Source organism: Papio anubis, chromosome 8, assembly GCF_008728515.1.
Source record: "Papio anubis isolate 15944 chromosome 8, Panubis1.0, whole genome shotgun sequence".
NCBI classification, from domain to species: domain Eukaryota; kingdom Metazoa; phylum Chordata; class Mammalia; order Primates; family Cercopithecidae; genus Papio; species Papio anubis.
This window is the reverse complement of record NC_044983.1, coordinates 125,438,199-125,458,912: the sequence shown is the minus strand read 5'-3', so window position 1 is coordinate 125,458,912 and position 20,714 is coordinate 125,438,199. Positions and strand designations below refer to the sequence as shown.

Sequence of the window (20,714 nt, the reverse complement as noted above, 5' to 3'; positions counted from 1 at the left end):
TAGTTATGAGAATCTATAGGTTATTAATAATAGTTGTCAATTATAGAGCATCTGTTACATGCCAGGTACCTTATATACATTATTGCTAATCCTCACGAAAGCCCTATCGGTTTTCCATTTTAGAGAAGAAAAAACTGAGACTCCAAGAGGTTCAGTGACCTAAAGAAGATCACACAGCAGTAAAGCAGAGATTCAGCCAAAGCTCTCAGGCACTGCCACCCATGGCATGTTCTTTTTTGTTTTGTTTTGTTTTTGGGTTTTGTTTTTGTTTTTTTGAGACAGGGCCTCACTGTGTCACCCAGGCTGGAGTGCAGTGGTTCAGTCACAGCTCACTGCAGCCTCAACCTCCTGGTCTCAAGTGATCCTCCTGCTTCAGCCTCCCAAGTAGCTGGGACTACAGGTGCACGCCACCGCATCTGGCTAATTTTTAATTTTTTTGTAGAGGCAGGATCTGTATGTTGCGGAGGCTGGTCTCAAACTCCTAGGCTTAAGCAGTCCTCCTGCCTTGACCTCCCAAAGTGTTAGGATGACAGTCATGAGCTATAATATTAGGCATGGTGTGTTCTTTGACATACACATTGTCTCTCTCTCCAGGGGAGATGAAGGGTGTGATTGCCTAGCCTAGTCACACAGGAGGTGCTCAGGATGTGTTAGTTTGACCTGAATATATTGAGAAAGAGCTTCCCTCATGTACACCCTGCCCAGAGTATCCAAGTTAGGTCACTCCTTCCCTTACATGGATAGCAGAGATTGAGCCTTTCTTCCTGCAACCTGATTCAACCAGAGAGCAGCCCCAACATCTGGGGCATAGTATTCCTAGTGTCAGGGGTGTTGGGGCTACCCCGTGGTTAAGTCTCAGAACACATGGGGAACAGTAAATGAATCATTTCTGAAAAGGAGGGTTTTAAAAAAAAAAAGAAAAAAACAGTAATAGTTGAATTGAAAATGAAACAGAAAATACTGAATTAGCTGTCACTCTCCAGTTTGTCATAGAAATCCATTTGGATCAAATAGGACCTTCCCCTCTCCTCACTGTTTATTCAAAAGCAGTGTCAGATGTTTGCATGGTATTTGTGGTTATTTCATTGTATTCTTGTTGTGCTTAAGAAAAATAATCTTGACAGAATGAATCATGTAGCTGTTTTATTGCTGTGTGACCTTGTGTAAGTCACTGAACCTCTTGGAGCCTCATGTCTGTAAAATGAGAAACAGATAGGGCTTTTGTGAAGATTAGCAATAATATACACAAGACACCTGGTACATAATGGTGTAAAACTAAAATAATATTAAAGTTCTACTTTTACTGGGTTGGTTTTCTTTCCAGGAACTTAAATCTGTGTTATACTTGAAAGTACCCTGCTTTCTAAGGTTTCACTTATTTTTTTTGTTTGTTTTAGATAATAGAACATATCACTTTCAGGCGGAAGATGAGCAGGATTATGTAGCGTAAGTAGTTTTGAAATAAAGGTGCAATACCTTGGATTGAAAAAGCACCTCTCTCTTTCTAATATACATTAACATTTTCTTTTCATTTGTAAGAACCTTGCCTGGTGGCTCCATGCTTCTTTCTTGCCTGTGGGCCATGTTGCTCTTCTCTGTCTGTGGTTCTCCCTCTTGTCTACTCAATAAGTTCTGGTACCTCCTGCAAGATTCTGCTCAAACCTCACCCTCTCTGGGGTTATAGCTCCCTACTCTCTGCCCGTGGTCTCTTCATACCCTTCTGTGATCCTGTGGTGCATGTCTGCAGCCCTCTAGAGACCAAGGGCTTTTTGAGGACAAGGACCGTGCCTTATGCGTCTTTTAATCACATCCCCTGCCCTCAGGAGGGGCCTTTGCTCAGTTTTTGGTGGCCAAACATATCAGCCAGCCTACCTGGACACTTGACCATTACTGTAGGAGGAGCAGGAGAGCCGGGCCCTGAAGTAAGGAACACTGGCCTGTGCCTTTCACTGGGGTGAACAGAGTCAATAAAAAGGAACTTGATACAGTGGGAAGGACCAGGTTGGTATCACATACTCCTGGGTTGGAGTTTTGCACTTACATGACCAGGTATGCAACCTTAGATAGTCCCTAGCCCCTTTTTTAAAACACTAGCCCTGGTCCTGAGCCATCTTTATTCCTTCCTCTTTCCTGTAGCCTGCCTAGACTGAAAAAGGCAGTGTGTGACTATTACAAATCTCAGCTGCTTGGGAGAGGGATGTTTTTGTTAAAGTGGGCAATTAGTGTTCACTTTTTTTTTATTTATTTATTTCTAATGAGAACTTGGCGTAATTTGGACCGAGTTTGATAAACTATCAAACTTCCTGTCCCATCAGTGGCACAGAATACATGCTGTGTTCCTCTCTTATTTCTGGAGAGCCACAGAATTCTGCTCATACCCTTTTTGCCTTACACTCACCTCTTTTCTGTCTCCCAGTCGCTTACTTGCTTTTGTTATTGCTCACACACACACAGTCTTCTCTGGGGAATTTTACTCTTTTCCCATTTCAAAGGAGAAATGATAAAGGATCAGAAAGAGAAGAGAATATGGGTAGAAAAGATACGGAGGTGGGAGGAACAGGGTGGGGAAAGAAAACTGAGAGAGAAGGTAGAAAGACAAAGGAAAATGAGGAGAAAGGTCTAATTAGCCATTCATTATTTGAATATTTAATGAATGCCAGCTGTATGCCAAGACTATGCAAAGCCTTGAGAATACAACATTAAATTAGACGGAGCCCCTGCCCTGAAGGAACTGCATCTCTACTGCAGGAGGCTGTCATAGGTGCGACATAGTGCAGGTGCTAAGAGTAAGGGCAGAGGAGGCCATGTGCTGGAGGAATAGACTCGGGACACACACCCTCATGGCTTCCTGGGGTTGTTGCTCAAAGATGACTTCCAAGTCATCTGAACTGGCCTGAACTGGCTCATGAACGTAGAGGAGGGTTGTAAATACTGTATGCTCCAGGCAGGAGGCTCTGATGGCACAGAAACAGGATGGAATTGGAAGGAAGTGATTGATGACTTGGTGTTATGGGTATAGAGTTGGTGGACTGAAAGGTGACTAGAAGTCAATGAGAAAGTCAGAGGCCTGGCCCTCCACCCACAGATTCAGAGAGAGGTACTATTTATAATAAAAATGGGTAATAGTTATTGAGATGTTATGTGCTAAATGCACTTCATGTCTTATTAATCCTCACAACCCCAGAAAGTAGGGACTTTTGTCCCTAGTTTGCAAATGAGGAAACAGAGGCATAATGTGCACATGGTAACAGTCCGGTAAGCTAGGATTTGAACCCAGACAGAATTCCACAGTCACCTTGGAATATTGTTTCTCCTTATCTGATTTCATTCTCTCCTCCTCATTTCCCTTTCTCAAAACCCTAGGTGGAACACAGGTGAGTAATTTGGGTGAGGCGGGAACACAACCACTTTGTTTTCCCTTATGACTGAAACTCAGGCCTTCAATATTTTATTTACTCTTAGGACTTAACAGGTAATTCAGTCCCAGTTTTGTTAGAGATTCGTTTCCTGCCCATGAGACTTAACATTTTTCAGTAAAAGGATTACGTGGCCCATCCTGAAGTTGTACATTTTGCACTTTGCAGTTTTGTTTTGGAGACAAGGTTTCACTCTGTCACACATGCTGGAGTGCAGTGGCATGATTATAGCTCAGCTGCAGCCTCAGTCTCCCAGGCTCAGGTGATCCTCCTGTTTCAGCCTTCGAAGTAGCTAGTGCTACAAGCATACATCACCACTCTCAGCTAATGTTTGTTTCTTTTTTTTTTTTTTTTAGTAGCCATGAGGTCTTGCTGCTGTTACCCAGGCTGGCCTCAAACTCCTGAGCTCAAGCCATCCTCCCACCTTGGTCCCACAAAGTGCTGGGATTACAGGCGTGAGCTACAGTGCCCGGCCTGCTTTCTCTTTGGGTGCTGGTGGTGAGAGGGGAACTTTGTTTTGGTGCTGTAGGAGGTAATGGCAATTCACAAAGAAAGCACATGCCCCCGAGGGAAGCCTTAGTTCTTCACTTACCTCCAGGTTACATAGAGGCAGTTTTGCTGCGTCACTGAGTTTATTTTTCATATGAAAATGTTCAATGAAATTGAATGAAAAAATTTATTCTCACTGAGGAAAGTTCACAAAGATAGGATGCATGTTAGACTCATTTGGCTTCTTGTCCAGGCTCTGCTGGCTACTGGCTTTTTTTTTTTTTTGGATGGAGTCTCGCTCTGTCGCCCAGGCTGGAGTGCAGTGGCGCGATCTCGACTCACTGCAACCTGTGCCTCCCAGGTTCAAGCAATTCTGCTGCCTCAGCCTCGCGAGTACCTGGGACTACAGGGGCCCGCCACCACGCCTGGCTAATTTTTTTGTATTTTTAGTAGAGATGAGGTTTCACCATGTTAGCCCGCCTCAGACCTCGTGATTTGCCCGCCTCAGCCTCCCAAAGTGCTGGGATTACAGGTGTGAGCGTGGCTTTTTTTAAAGGAGATCTCTCTCTGTTGCCCAGGCTGGACTTGAACTCCTAGGCTGGAGTGATCTTCCCGCTTCAGCCTCCCCAGTAGCTGGGACCACATACATGCACTACGGTGGTTAGTGGTTTTTTAACCTTAGGCAGATCATCTGGCTTCAGGCTTCTCATCAGTAAGATGCGATTATGTACCTCGATTGCAGAATTTTGAGAGGATAAGATATGTAAAGCCCTTAGTACAGTGCCAAGTTATTTTTTATCTTATAAAACTCAAAACTACTTTTAAAGTATTAAAATACAGTTATTCATTCTTTATGCTTTTGAGTATGCTTACTTGAAAATAATTTAAAAGTTAAAAAATGTTGTCAACAAATTATCACTGTGATTCTTGGTCCTTTTGAAATTTAGCCATTTCTTTCCACCAAATTTGAATTATTTTCTCTAGAAAATTATCCTTTAAATATACTTTTTCTGATTATCATGACAAACTTCTTTATTTATTTGTCATGAGCTCCTGAGTAAAGAGGCAAATGGAAGGAACTCTGAAAAAGTGAATCAACAGAAGTGTTTTCTTATTCCCATCTGGTCTGACACAATCCAGGCTAGGACCTTAGGCAAGTCATATAACTTCAGTTTCCTCATCTATAAAGTATTATAAACCCTAACTTAGAGGCATGTTGGAAGACTCTACAGGTTGAGTATCCCTTATTTGAAATGCTTGGGACCACAACTGTTTTGGATTTCAAATTTGGGCTGTTCAATTTATATGTTAAAAATTGTAAGTATTTGGTACATAGTAGATACTGGCCAATGTTAGCCAAATGCTATAATGCCTGAGGAAAGCAAAATAGAGGCTTTGCAGTCATGTGAAAAATCCAGTAACAGTGCCGCTGATAAAATGCAGTGGTCAGTCCTATTGAACCCAGGTTCTTGATTTGTTTTTAACAAAGCAATTTCTAGTTTCTAACATCAAACTAACTGATATAAAAATACTGTTTTAATATTCTGAAAGGTATAAAATCCCCCCATTCCTTCTGCATGTGAATTCCTAGACCGTTGGTTTTGAAATGTTCAGTTTTCTGCATCACAGTAGAAGTTAAGCTGTGATATGTGTATTTCTCCCAACATAGTGAAAGTGAGCGCCACCTAGAGTCAAAGGTGTGACTTGCATTGTTCACATACTCCAAAAACATAATTTGGTTTTTAATTATTATGCTCTCACTATTGCTTATTCCAAGTCTTTTGTATAGTGCTTTGTTTCATATCCATTTCATTCAGTGATATACAAAAAAATGAGAGACTCAGTTCTGAACCTCTGTATTGTCTGTTGAGAATAAACATTAGCTGTCTATGTAGTAACTTAAAAAATTAACAGTGGTTTGGAAATGTTTTTTATTTTCTTCTTAAGAAATAAATTTGGCTTTTTTCTCATTCATGAAAGTAATACAAGCTCATTATAGTTTTGAAAAATTACAGAAAGGCACAAAGTCGAGCAATTACTCTATCAGTTGTTTTCTATAGAAAATCACTCAGAAACAACCACTATTGACATATTAGTGAAATTCCTTTTAGCCTTTAATACATACATATATTTAAATATGGGATTATATCTTATATTAGTCCGTTCTCACCCTGCTATAAAGAAACACCCTAGACTGGGTAATTTATAAAGGAAAGAAGTTTAAATGACTCACAGTTCCACATGGCTGGGGAGGCCTCAGGAGACTTACAATTATGGTGGAAGGGCAGCAAACACGTCTTTCTTCACATGGCATCAGGAGAGAGAAGTGTGTGGAGCAAAGAGGGAAGAGCCCCTTATAAAACCATCAGATCTCAACGCACTCACTGTCATGAGAACAGCATGGGGGAAACTGCCGCCTTGATCCAATCACTCCCACAGTGGTCTCTGCCCAGAGACGTGGGGATTATGGGGATTACAATTCAAGATGAGATTTGGGTGAGGAAACAAATCCAAACCATATCAATCATATAATAGGTTTTTTTGTTGTTGATTTCACAAAACACTGTATTATGAGCATTTATCCAGTGTCACCCAAAAATTATTTGAAAATGTACACTTTAATGCCTACTTAACTGTTCTGCTTTGTGGTTATTTCATGCCTTATTAATCAACTCCCTGTTGTTGGATTTTTAGGTTATTTTAGTAACAAAGGGTTATTTTGTTTGGGACATATGTTAGTCATACTGTATATAAGTAAATAATCTGCAGTCTTCATTTAATACTATAAATGTCATCATGTTTCCATGTTAATATGCCTTTTTCGTAAGTATAAGTTTTTATGGCTGCTAATGAAATATCCCTTCACTTTCACTGTTAAGTGTCCCCACTGACATGGACTTGCAGAAAACATATACCTTTTGCTAAACTCCTTTTCCTGGCCTCTCTCCATTTCTCATTCTTTCTTTCTCATCCTTGCATTGGATAGGTCCCTCACTGAGTCCTCTCCATTCCAACATTCCATTTATTCAGTATGCCCACACAGAAATGCAGTCTCCTTGTATATTCGTTCAAGTCCTCAGTTATATTGATTTTTTACTTTTCTCGTCTGCTCCTCTCATCTCTCTCATTTTCCCCTATGTGTTGCTTTCCATTCTTTAACTCTCATCTTCCTTCAAGTTTGATTTCTTTGTTTTTCATCACTTTATTGCTATTTTGGAAGGGGGCTTCTCTTTTGGAATTACTTGACAAAAGTAGATTTTTTTTTTTTTTTTTGCAGTGCCAAAAAGAAAAAAAAAAAGTCCACGCTCTTATAAAGGCCTTTTTCTTCTTATGTTTTTGCCAACAGATGGATATCAGTATTGACAAATAGCAAAGAAGAGGCCCTAACCATGGCCTTCCGTGGAGAACAGAGTGCGGGAGAGAACAGCCTGGAAGACCTGACAAAAGCCATTATTGAGGATGTCCAGCGGCTCCCAGGGAATGACATTTGCTGCGATTGTGGCTCATCAGGTTTTTATCTCCATATATGAACGATCATTTACAACATCCTTTCTCTTCCTGTAGAACATAAAATGATCTACTTATTGCAAAACCTTAACCCCTGTGGACACACTCACATACACACATAAAACACGTATTCCCAAAGTGATTTTTCCTACCGCTGAGCTGCTTTTACCTATGCTGTTTTCTCTACCTGGAAAGCCCCCTCTTGCTCTCCTAGATGTCACTGCCAAAGTACTACCTTTCCTATAAGGTCCAGGTATATAAGCACCATAGACGTTATGGAGAGAGTAGGGGGCGTGGAGTCCACATTTTGTATCACTGTTGCCGCTCACAGCCTGGACAATCTCACACTGAGTCCCTTTACTATTCTGATTCGTAGTTTCCTTATCCTAAAAAAATGGGTCAATAAACCTCTTGCTATGGCACGGTGGCTCACGCCTGTAATCCCAGCACTTTGGGAGGCTGAGGTGGGTGGATCACTTGAGGTCAGGAGTTTGAGACCAGCCTGGGCAACATGGGGAAACCCCATCGCTATTAAAAATTCAAAAACTAGCTGGGCGAGGTGGGGGGCACCTGTAATCCCAGCTATTCAGAAGGATAAGGTAGAAGAATCATTTCAACCCGGGAGGCAGAGGTTGCAGTGAGCCAAAATTGCACCATTGCACTCTAGCCTGAGGGACAGAGCGAGACTGTCTCAAAAAAAAAAAAAGAAAAGAAAATGGTACACGTGAAATCAACTGACATGTGGTACATGATTTTCATTCCTTCCTACTCAGCCACATCCTCCCTAACCTCTATATCACATTGAAGTCACCTTCTCCCAAACTTTTATTTTCAAATATCTCTATATTAGCTATGTATTGGCAACAGCTAACATTGAGTATTCTCACTGTACTGAGAATCATGCTAGGTGTTTTGCTTATCTCAGTGAATCCTTGCAGAACCCCTGAGAGCAAGATGCCAATGTTCCCATTTTACAGATGAGGAAACTGGTACTCAAAGAGGTTGAATGACTTACATAAGGTCACACAGCTAGTAGGAGTCACAACAAGGATGCAAACCTGGTATTCTTAAGCACTATGATATACTTTTTTTACTGTTTTACTTGTGAAACTGGATTTTCTACACAAGAAGCCATAAGCACCTCTGAGAGAAGTCTCAGATTTTCGCCATTATTGTGTACATGTATGATAGTGACACACATATTGTCAGGAAATGGCAGGCAGGTAGTAAAATCTCAGGCATTGACCAATCAGGAAGACGCTTGACCCAGAGAGACACCTGAAGATTTGGCTAACATAAAAGTAATAGTTCCCACTGTTCTAGGGCCATTGGAGGTTGTAGAAAAAAAGGCCTGAAAGAAACATTTGGCGTTCAATATTTACAGCTGTCTTATTACTAAGAGGTGCTCATGGGGAGGCCATGACCAAAAACTGTTGGATTAACGTTAGTTGCAACTTGGAGGTTAATGATAGCTATAGAATCCATTCCCCTATGAGCAGTACTTAATAGACCTTCAATCCATCACTGTCAGAGGTGATAGTGGCAGTGAGGGAATCTCTCTCACAGGCCTGAAGGTGTTGCATAGAATCTCTTAAGAAAAGCCTTTCTCACATTTTCACAAGGATAAAGTGCTTAATTTTGTTTTCAATTCAGTATCAAAGGGAAACTTTTATTGTAGCCACTAGGCTAAACCTCAAGAGTCCATTTCTTCTATTTAGTCTTTCTTTCATAGTTCTTAACAATTTGTACTACTATTGTTTTAGCTTCCTCTGTAGTTAGCACACTAAAATTAGATGTCTTTTAGTTTCATTGTCTTCAAAATTCTTTCCACAGAACCCACCTGGCTTTCAACCAACTTGGGTATTTTGACCTGTATAGAATGTTCTGGCATCCATAGGGAAATGGGGGTTCATATTTCTCGCATTCAGTCTTTGGAACTAGACAAATTAGGAACTTCTGAACTCTTGGTAAGTAGTGACCTGTACTTGGGAAGAATGATGATATTGTCATGAGTAATTTTATTATATTATTTTGGATTTTTTTTTATATGTCTGCCAAGTACAAAGAATTATATAATTCCTGAATTTTGTGAGTTTGCATAGATGTTTAAAAAGTACCTTCTGTAGTGTGTAATCTTGACTGTTTCTATTTCCTGTTTGAAGAAAGGATGAACCATACATGTCTGTAAGTAGCTCAGTGAAATTGGCTCTTTTCTTTTGGGATGGGCTTCTTCAAAACTACTTTTTTCTTTTTGAATTAGTTTTCATATAACTCGCGAAAATAGCAGTTAAACTCAAATGTTCACATTACCTCATGCCTTCTGTTGTAAATAATGACTAAAGAGTTTAACTCAATTTTATTTTTATTATTTCTAAGTTAGTAAAAGTACACATGAATTATGAGTGGCTTGTTAACTATTGTCATAACACCGGCTACTCTCTAGCCCGTAACTTCTTTAGGTAGTAAGGGAAGAAATTGTGTAAAGTTGTGGTGCTTAGCTTCTTAATCCAAAAAAGGGGTTATGTACACTTAAACTTGTTTTCCTTTACCCTCTGCCCTTCCCATCATGAGTCACCCAGATTTGGAGTTGTCATCAGGTCCAAATTGCTCCCCGAGATATACCAAAATACCGAAGGGGAGCCCTACTTGGCATCCCCCAAGTAGGATGCCTACTGGACAAATGCCCTGTCTTGCATAATTTTAACACTGATGCACTGTGAAAGACTCTTTGTACTGACAGTGAAATTTTTAAAATAAAGTATGACTTCTCAGACAGGAGGCTCACCCTTGAGCAGAATCTGAGTGAACCTGGGCTCAAAAAAAAGCTGAATGTCTAACTTATCAGTAGCCTTGACCAAAAAAGGCAGTTAGTGACCCAGCCAGCAGCCCTGGCCATCTGAGCATTCACTAAGCAGTTGTGATCTGTCTTGTGTTCTATGCACAATACAAGATATTCCTTCTAATTTAGAAAGCAGGAAGTTACCATGCTGATACTCGGCTCCCTAGTTCGCTTCAGGATTATAGAGAAAAGACACAGACCTAATACCTGTAACACATTCTTCTTTAGTGCACAAATGATATCCCTCATCTCCTTGACCTGTATTAACGAAACCCAGTTTGACGACAAGAAAGAGGAAAGTCCAAATCCTAAACGTTTGCCATGCAATAAACCCGAGTTTTTTTCCCTCAAAGACGTGGTTGTGTGTATGTTTCTTAAACTTTGCATCCCAAAATTACATAAAATGATTAGAGGCCCTTCAGAAGAAATTTTCTTAGAATGCTCTTGAACCCAGAAGCAAAATGCTTCCTGGGTCCTCTGCTGCCTGCAGCATCTTAATCTGTACCCAAATATAAAGTAATACTGTGTCCTTTTCTGTCCTGGGAGTAAATTTGTTCAATATAAAAAGGAAACGTGATGGTGGTTGAAAAGCTATTGCTGTTCATTAAAAGTTTAGCCTAGATTCACAAATGGAGCCCTCTCTCTGTAATCTCAGATAGTTTGTATGTGTGTAGGACCAGATTCTGTTCTAGCGTTTATCACATATTTGTAGATATGATTGATTTCCTTCTCATTGGCTCCACTAGACTCTGAGCACCTATGGAAAGGAAACCTACTTTACCCATTTCTGCATTTCCAGCACTTAGTTTGGTGCTTGGCACATGGTAGATAGTCAGTAAATATTTGTTGACCACATGGATGGTGGTTTGTATCCTGAGTCAAATGAGGGAAAATACGTATTCATAAATCTCAAAAGCAGATAATAGGAGACTTCATTAGTAGCAAAGAGTTTGCTATATTGTGGTTTTGTTCTTTTTTTTTTTCTGTTACAGCTGGCCAAGAATGTAGGAAACAATAGTTTTAATGATATTATGGAAGCAAATTTACCCAGCCCCTCACCAAAACCCACCCCTTCAAGTGATATGTAAGTATTTGTGATATATTGAACTTTTTTTTTAATCATTCTATAATTGTTTTTCTACCCTCCCAAAAAACTTCTTAGTTTTTTTTTTTTGGCTGGGCGCGGTGGCTCATGCCTGTAATCCAGCCACTTTGGGAGGCCGAGGTGGATGGATCATGAGGTCAGGAGATCAAGACCATCCTGGCTAACACGGTGAAACCCATCTCTATTAAAAATTTTTTTAAAAAATTAGCCGGGCGTGGTGGCAGGCACTTATAGTCCCAGCTACTCTGGAAGCTGAGGCAGGAGAATGGCATGAACCCGGGAGGCAGAGCTTGCAGTGAGCCGAGATCACACCCCTGCACTCCAGCCTGAGCAACAGTGCGAGACTCCATCTCAAAAAAAAAAAAAAGCCTTTAGTTTTTTAGTTTTTGTTTGTTTGTTTTTCAGAGCAAACCCCATTGTCAGGGGAAAGCAGAGCAAAGGAAAGTATTTAGAAATGTATTTCCGGGATGCACAGATTCTTTTCACCCTCACCTTCCCCTGGGTAGCTGCAGCTGAGTACCTGTTCTGTGAAGCACAGATCGTCATGGGGGCAGTTCTCTCAAAAACATGGCATATTGTGATAAGTAAGAGATATTCAAAGACAATGGGAAATTCCTGTTAGCCTGGCAAAAATCCAAATGCTTAAAAACTCACTCAGCAAGACTGTGGGGAAACTGACATTCTGTCTCATAATATTGCCAGTGGGAGTACAAAATGGTACACTACGAAAAACAAATTAACCATATTTACCAAAATTATAAATGTACTTAACCCTTTGACTCGGCAGTCCCACTCCTGGGAATTTATTCCTATTCTGTAATACAAAAAGAGTAAGAACAAAAGAAGTATCCATCTGTAGGCATCTGATGAAATACTCTATGGCAGAGTCACACAACAGAACACTATGAGATGGAAAAAAAAAAAGCACAAATTACACTGAAAAGCTTTTCAAAAGTTAATTTGATTGTAAAACTACCATGAACAAATAAGACCTAAGTTTTACTTTACCAACTTGATAACAGCAAGTGCTCAAGCACATACACAGTGTAGTCTTGCCCACACCAGCATTTTTTAAATGTTTGCATGACCCAAACCTTGAAGGCACTGCTGCCAGATGAATGTCATAACAGCATGGATTTTTATGTCCTGTTTCTCACGTGGGAAGCAGCATCAGCATCGCCTGGTCAGCTTTGCACCTCATCTAGTCATTTGGCCTCTGTAAGGCTTTCGCCTTCAAAATGTCTGTGGTTCTCCAGTATCACTAATGTTGTGGTTAAGATCACAGATTTTGGAGCCAGACTGCTGGATTTCATATCATAGCTCTGCCTTTTCCTAAACTATGTGATCTTGGACAAGTAACTTTAATTGTCTGTGCCTTAGTTTCCTCATCCAGAACATATATCTACCTCATAGGGTTGTGGTGACAAAGGGCTTGAATAAAAAGTGCTTGGAGCAGCATTTGGTCTATAGTTAGTGCTGTATAAGTATCTATTATTGTTATTATTGGTCTGTAGTAAGTGCTGTATAAGTATTTACAACTACTACTATTATTACTTCCTTGTTTGGCCAGTGACCCAGAGGCATAAAGTGAACCTCTTGTAACATGCAATTTGATCACTCATTTAGTCATTGATCAAATCCTTATGAGGCAGCTTCCCTGCTTAAAGCACTCTTGTAGGTGCTGAAGATACAATAGCAAACAAGACAGAGTTTCTGTCCTGCTTACATTCTGAGGAGAGGATAACACAGGGAATTAAAAAGTCGGTAATACAATTACACATTGTATTAGGTGTTAATGAAGAAAGTACAACAAGAGGAGGTGTTGAAGTGTGTGGGGAAAGGGAAGGGGGTATTTTTTTCAGGTTGAAGGTAGAGAAAGTGCAGAGCTGAGGGGCATGAAGGCCCCCTCCCTGGGGGAAGCAGCCAGGCAGCTGGAACAGTCATTGTGCGTGCCCCAAGGGGCAGAAGGAAGATGTGGAGGGAGAGAACTGAGCAAGAGGGAGATGGGGGGGAATGCTGGGCAAGATAGAGATGGGGCCAGATCATGTAGGTCATGGACTGCCTGGGGATTTGATTGTGTGATTGAGAGGTTTTAAACAGGAGTAGCATGATCTGAGTTATTTTCTAAATTATCTTTTTTTTTTTTTTGAGACGGAGTTTCACTCTCATTGCCCAAGCTGGAGTACAATAACGTGATCTTGGCTCACTGCAACCTCCACCTCCCAGGTTCAAGCGATTCTCCTGTCTCAGCCTCCCGAGTAGCTGGGATTACAGGCATGCGCCACTATACCCGACTAGTTTTCTGTATTTTTAGTAGAGAAAGGGTTGCTTCATGTTGGTCAGGCTGGTCTCGAACTCCCGACCTCAGGTGATTCGCCTGCCTTGACCTCCCAATGTGCTGGGATTACAGGCATGAGCCAGTGCGCCCGGCCTCTTAAACTGATGATGTGATATTGGTTCTCAACCAAGGGTGACTTTGCCCCCAGAGGATACTTGGCAATGTCTGGAGATAGTCTAGTTGTCATGACTTGGACAGGTGCTACAGGCACCTGGTGGGTAGAGGTCCAGGATAGTGCTAAACATCCTACAATACATAGGACAGCTGTCAAGAGAAAAGAATTACCCAGCCCCAAATGTCAGTAGGGCTGAGAATGAGAAACCCAGTTGTAGCTGATGTGTGAAGGACAGGCTTGTGGGGAATGTGATGGGGCCTGGGTGCCTATGGAAACAGACAGGGAAGAAGCTGTTAGACTAGATCCACTGAGCACTGAAGGTAAACTGGACAAAGGTGGTAGCAATTAAGGTAATGAAATGTGGTTGACTTTCCAATATATTTTGAAGGGAGAGCCAACAGTTTTAATATGAGATGTTAAAGACTCTGTCAAGATGACACCCAAGGTTTTACATCTAGGTAAATAGATAGTAGCATTAATGAAAACAGAGTAGATAAAGAGAGGACTGGGTTTAAGGGGACAGAGGAGAAAAGTTGTCTTTATCAGCCATAGGACTAGAATTCTAGTGTCCAGATTTCCAGACAAATCTATTTTCCACTGTCCCTATTACTTCAATGTCAGAAAACCTTAAATTGCAGGGGACCATGGGCTGAGTGCCCATAGAAAGTTGAAGGCATTGTGCCTAGTAAGAGGCCAGATACTTCCTATGGCCACAGAATTAGCGACCTAAGGGTAGAGGTGATTTTCAAGGTGATCATGTGATACCTGAGCACCCTCTGCATCATTTCTTCCAATAATTGTGTGAGCATCTTCGTGATATTTCCAGTGACAGTAAGCCACCTGCAGACATTCCTGAAATGCAGATGAATGCGTAGAAACAGTAATCTAAGATCTACCTCCCCGCAACTTTGCATCTTTAAGCCTAGTTCTGCCTTCCCGGATAATAATTGGGAAGGAAGCTTTCAAATGAACCCCTAACACATGCATCACTCTTTGTTCCTTACTCATAATCTTGCTTCTTTGGAAGGCAGCTATGATTACTAATATTTCACAGGTAAGGAAACTGAGACTCAGTGAGAACTTGATTTACCCACGGTCACATAGTCTCAGACTTGAATCAAGAGCCATTTAATTTTTAAGTCTGCTGCTCCATCCATCAACACAGTAGCTGCCTTTCACACTTTATATAAGACACATGCAGCAGAGGCCTCAGAAGCCAGGCTTGGGCCATTCTTTTGATTACTGGAAGTCCTCTAATTCATCAGGCTCTTGCCATCCTAAAAGGACTTTGACCTAAGCATAAAGGACACCCATGAGCATAAGATCTTGGTTACTTAGTAGAATCAGTTGATCTTTTCTCAACTGCACAGGGTTGAGAAAAAACCAGAAGCTGTGTGCCATCATCAAGCAGCCCAACTGTTTTTACTGCCAACCCGGAATGAAAGAAAAAGGTACCAGCACAGTGTTAAACTGTGTTGCCTGACTGTGGGGTGTTGGAAACAGCAGCAGCTTCCACAGGTGGAATGCATATTTTTGAGCAAGAAAGTTCATGTCCTTTGTGTTAGAGCCCTCTCAGAAGGAAGAAAACAGTTATTAGGCACTGTACATCCTTTAATTCAAAATATACCAATGTCTTATCCACATTTTCAGATTAAAAAAAAAACTCAAGCTCATGACGATTAAGCAGTTTCCCGTGGTCACACAGCTGGGATGCTGTAGAACTAAGATTTAATCCAAAGTTCATTTACTGTCTTTATTAATTAGCTCATGTAACTGGGAAATTCAAGGGGTGGATTCAGGTGCAGCTGGATCCAGGCTTGACAGCATCACATGGATGCTAGCTCTGTTTCCCTGACTCTTACCTTTCCTTTCCTCTGAGCTGACTTCCATTTTAGTCTTTCCCCAGAGGTGGCCAAGGCGACCATTGGACCACTTAGGTCATATACTCAACCCTGTGGCTGGGAGGTGAGCTCAGTCCCACCAGAAACACTTGAACTGAAGTAAGGAAGGCAATTCTCAAGAGAAGGAAAAAGTACCACACCCCTTCAGACTTTAGGCATGAGGTCTCCTGCTCCCATACTGAAACCTATGCAGGAAAGACAGCTCATCTTCACCCCTTTGGAGCTCAATGCCTGACCTGGGGGAGTTGCTTCAGTGACAGCCTTTCTGAGCCTTAGTTTCCTCACCTATAAAATAGAGAGTTATGGCCGGGTGCAGTGGCTCACGCCTGTAATCCCAACACTTTGGGAGGCCAATGCAGGAGGATTGCTTGAGCTCAGGAGTTCAAGACCAGCCTGGGCAACAGAGCAAGACTCCATCCTTTTAAAAATTTTACAAAATAAAATAAAAAGGGAGTTATATCAGACGACAAAAATCCTTTCCATGAAGCCCTGAAAACTTTTAATTGGTCTTTCAGAATGTTTAACTTCTTAATTTTTTTAATTTCTTCATATGCTTGTATATCAGAGTTTGAAGTATTTATAAATAGTTGATTTCTCATGCTGTTGGTCAAGGTGAAAAAGAAATCTGTGATTTATGTGCCCATTTACTTTGTAACTATATCTATTACCTGTGTATATATTAGTAAATATATACTATTTTCTTTATTCTGTCGCTATTGGAGTAATTTGGTCTAAAACCTGGTTTACTTGAATGGTGAAAAGAAGCATATCTTAATTAAAATAACTTATCAAAGAGAAATGTTTGTCAGAAAAATGTAAACCTTTCTTAGCACTTGGAAAATAAAAATTCTTTATTTTGTTCTGTTTTAGGACTGTACGAAAAGAATATATCACTGCAAAGTATGTAGATCATAGATTTTCAAGGAAGACATGTTCAACTTCATCAGCTAAACTAAATGAATTGCTTGAGGCCATCAAATCCAGGGATTTACTTGCACTAATTCAAGTCTATGCAGAAGGGGTAGAGCTAATGGAACCACTGCTGGAACCTGGGCAGGTAAGGCCTCACTAAAATCATAGGATAAAAAGTAGTGCGGAAAATCAGTTTAAAAGGTGACTTATTTTAACATTATACCATATAATGAGACTCTTATACATTGGGTGGCCATGTCTAAATCAAGAGAATATGAGAGTGAAAAGGTGTACTCCTTATAATTACTTGGGGGGCAACTGATATATATGTAGCCTCCCTTGGCAGAGCATATTATCGACTTACTTGTATTTTTCCTTCCCTTTTTAGGAGCTTGGGGAGACAGCCCTTCACCTTGCCGTCCGAACTGCAGACCAGACATCTCTCCATTTGGTTGACTTCCTTGTACAAAACTGGTATCATTTTTGTTTTCTCTGTTGAATTACTTGAATTCGCCTTATAAATTAACACAAACCAGTCCTATCAGTGGCCTAGATCAGGAATTGGCAAGCTTTTTCTGTATTGCGCTAGATATAAAAATTATTTTTGGCTTTGCAGGCATGAAGTCTCTCTGTCAGGGCTATTCACTTCTGCGATGGTAGTGTGAAAGCAGCCATAGACAATGTGTAAACAAGCAAGTGTGGTTGTATTCCAATAAAGCTTTATTACTTTATTTATAAAAACAGACAGTGAACCAGATATGGCCTACAGGCTGTAGTTTGCCATCCCTTGGCCTTTATAAATGTAAAATTATGTCTGTATGCAAAAATCTGCTGCACAGATTGGACACATTTCCTAACCGTTAGGAGAGGTTAAAAGAGAGAAGACTTAACAGCACAGGTCAACCAGATTTGTAAGTTTTCATTGTTCATAAATTCGTAAGACAGCAGCAATGTGTGTGGCTGGATCAGTAGCTCATTCAAGTTTGGAATATACTGATGGGAGTATAAGAGTGAACATAGGAAGTTTGGACTTGCTGGATTGTTTATTCTTTATCTGTTCTGTAAGCAACAGATTATGAGAAGGAACTAGAGCTCATCCAAAGAAGATGATCAAAATAGTGAGGGGATTTGAACCCATGTAGGAAGAGTGGTACATAGACACAAGCCAAATTGTATAAAAGTCCAGGTTTCTTCCTCAGAGACAATATAGCATAGTGGCTCAAAGCATTGGCTCCAGAGACAGATTACCTGTGTTCAGATATCTCTGCTTCACCATCCCTATCTTAAAAATCTTGAAAGCAAGCACTTCAGCCTCTCTGCGCTTCAGGTTTTTCTATCTGTAAAACAGGTTATTATTAGTACTTACCCCATCAGATGGCTGTAAAGATTCAATGAACTAATACATGCAAACGTTAAGAAACAGTGTCTGTCCCATAGTACCTGGCACTCTGAATAAATGCTGGCTGTTATCACTGTATTGCTTATAAATCTAGGTTAGAAACATCATAATTTTCTCTATTATAATAATTAGGTCTCAAATTTGACTCAGTCGTCAGCACAAAAATAAGTGGCTAATCTATAGTTTTAAGTTATAGAGTAAGTCATTTTTTTTCTAATAATCATCTAATTTTTCAGTGGGAACCTGGATAAGCAGACGGCCCTGGGAAATACAGTTCTACACTACTGTAGTATGTACAGTAAACCTGAGTGTTTGAAGCTTTTGCTCAGGAGCAAGCCCACTGTGGATATAGGTGAGAGTGTGTCCCAGTGTCTTCATGACTGTATTAAAAGCATGTGTTGTGTGTTACATCATAATTTGATTATTGTTCCTTGCCTTCTTAAGGTGTTTCCTAGATAATTATGCAAATTAATTTTTTCCCTGTTTCAGTTAACCAGGCTGGAGAAACTGCCCTAGACATAGCAAAGAGACTGAAAGCTACCCAGTGTGAAGATCTGGTAAGCAAAAATGGATGTGGGAGATTTATTAGACTTTGGCTGCCTTAAAAGTGTCATTCTGAGAAGCTAGAATTGAATATTTAAAATGCATATTTTTTTTTAACATTGGCTAAAGAAAATCAGATAAGCAATGTGCTACATTAGAAAAAGTGGTAAATTGATAAATTTGTCATCCACATGTTTTTGGAATGCAGTTAAAGGAGATGAAAGGCATTACAGAAGTATTATTACCAGATCGGCTTGTGGATTGAGGTCATGCTTTTTATTTTCCAGACCCATAAGACTTTCTTTGCAGCTTAACAGTAAAGAATTATTTGAGAAGCTGCTCCAAAAATTGGGCAAGTAAAGCTCAGAGTGCAGTGGTCTTCAAAATGTTAACACACTGTTCTCCCAGCCCCTCCCCTTCCTGTGCACACTCACCTTTTTTGACCCCACTAGTTCTTGCTTAGCAAGTCCAGGGCCTTCACATTAGTGTGATTCTCTTGAGTTTCTGCTAAGTGCCAGGTTCCAGGCTCACCAGTTGGGCCTTTTTATTCTTAAAGAATCCTTTGAGACCATTATCCCTGCTCCCATTTTATGAATGAGAAAATGGAGCCACAGATTGGACTGGGACCTTAAAAGCCTACCTCTTAAACTTCAAAGACTCATTTTGCCGTTCAGCCAGGAATTTGCAAGTTTGAAGCCCATTTAATAAGAAGAAAGCTTTTAATTTTGGAGACAAGTCATCAAAATAAAGAAGGCTCTGCCTCCAATTGTTTGCATTTCTTCTTGAGCCTGTCACATAGCAGTGCAGCTTGTCTAATCAGAGTGTTGCCTGTAGTACACCCAGATGATTCATTGAAAACTAGGAATAAGGTGGGATTTGCTCAGTGTTTGTGTAATATTGGGATGTTTCAGCATTTAAATTAAAATGGTGCACATTTGCTGTTCCTTCCAGCTTTCCCAGGCTAAATCTGGAAAGTTCAATCCACATGTCCATGTAGAATATGAGTGGAATCTTCGACAGGAGGAGATGGATGAAAGCGATGATGATCTGGATGACAAAGTGAGTATAAATTATGTCCTCAAATTCCTTAACACTTACCCCAACTTTTCTACTCTGTGTAGACAAGATCCATTTTTGGTGAGATTGATTGATTGTGGTTTTATGATCCGATGTACCAGGGCCATTTTTGTTGTTCAGTCCTTATTGGGCACCATTTAACAGCTATGTTAAGGTTGTCCAGAAACAGAGCCAATAGGATAGGGAGAGAGAAAGAGAATTTTTTTTTTTTAAGGAATTCTCTCACATGATTGAAGGGGCTGTCAAATTCAAAATGCATAGGGCAGGCCAGCAGGCTGGAAATCCCAGCAGGAGTTAATGTTGCAGTCTTCAGGCTAAAGACAGTCTGGAGGCAGCATTCCTTCCTCTTTGGGGGACCTCAGTCTTTTCTCTTAAGGCCTTTCTTTGACCGATTAGGTGAGGCACACCCGTATCATGAAGGGCAGTTCCCTTGACTTGAAATCTACTCATTTAAATGATAATTGCATCTAAAAAATTACTGTAACATCCAGACTAGTGTTTTACCAAACACCAGGACACTGTAGCCTGTTGACACATAAAATTGACCATGAGGCTGGGCATGGTGGTTTATGCCTGTAATCCCAGCGCTTTGGGAGGCCAAGGCAGAACTATTGCTTGAGGCCAGGAATTTGAGACCAACCTAAGCAAAATGGTGAGACCCTGTCTCTATAAAGTAAATGGATAAATCAATAAAACGTGATGGTGCTACTGGAGAAGCTGAGGCAGGAGGATTGCTTGAGCCCAGGAGTTTGAGGCTGCAATGAGCTATGATCATTGCACTCTGGCCTGAATGACAGAGCAAGACCCTTTATCTAAAAAAAAAAAAGTAAACAAAAAATTAACCTTCAAAACAAGTAATTAGTAAGTAAATAACAGTTGTTATTTATTGAACATAATCGCGCACCATATAATGTTTCGGCTCACAACACACTGCGTACTCAATGGGGATCCCTGTAAGATTAAAATGGAACTGAAAAGTAGCCATCACTTAGTGATGCCATAGATGTCGTAATACCATAGTGCAACGCATTCCTCATATGGTTGTGGGGATGTTGGTATAAACCAGCCTACTG

At 40.6% G+C, this 20,714-nt stretch overlaps 1 protein-coding gene across 6 annotated transcripts in view; it reads left to right on the top strand.

The window, feature by feature from the left end:
• Positions 1-20,714, top strand: part of ASAP1 (ArfGAP with SH3 domain, ankyrin repeat and PH domain 1) — a 397,004-nt gene that overhangs the window by 308,686 nt on the left and 67,604 nt on the right. For all 6 annotated transcript variants that reach the window (XM_017962314.3, XM_017962320.3, XM_017962317.3 and 3 more), the window contains 9 exons: positions 1,398-1,446; positions 7,252-7,415; positions 9,246-9,379; positions 11,244-11,335; positions 16,581-16,767; positions 17,011-17,096; positions 18,258-18,373; positions 18,511-18,578; positions 19,516-19,623. In XM_017962314.3, coding sequence (XP_017817803.1) covers positions 1,398-1,446; positions 7,252-7,415; positions 9,246-9,379; positions 11,244-11,335; positions 16,581-16,767; positions 17,011-17,096; positions 18,258-18,373; positions 18,511-18,578; positions 19,516-19,623 — 1,004 coding nt within the window. The remainder of the gene's footprint in view (positions 1-1,397; positions 1,447-7,251; positions 7,416-9,245; positions 9,380-11,243; positions 11,336-16,580; positions 16,768-17,010; positions 17,097-18,257; positions 18,374-18,510; positions 18,579-19,515; positions 19,624-20,714) is intronic.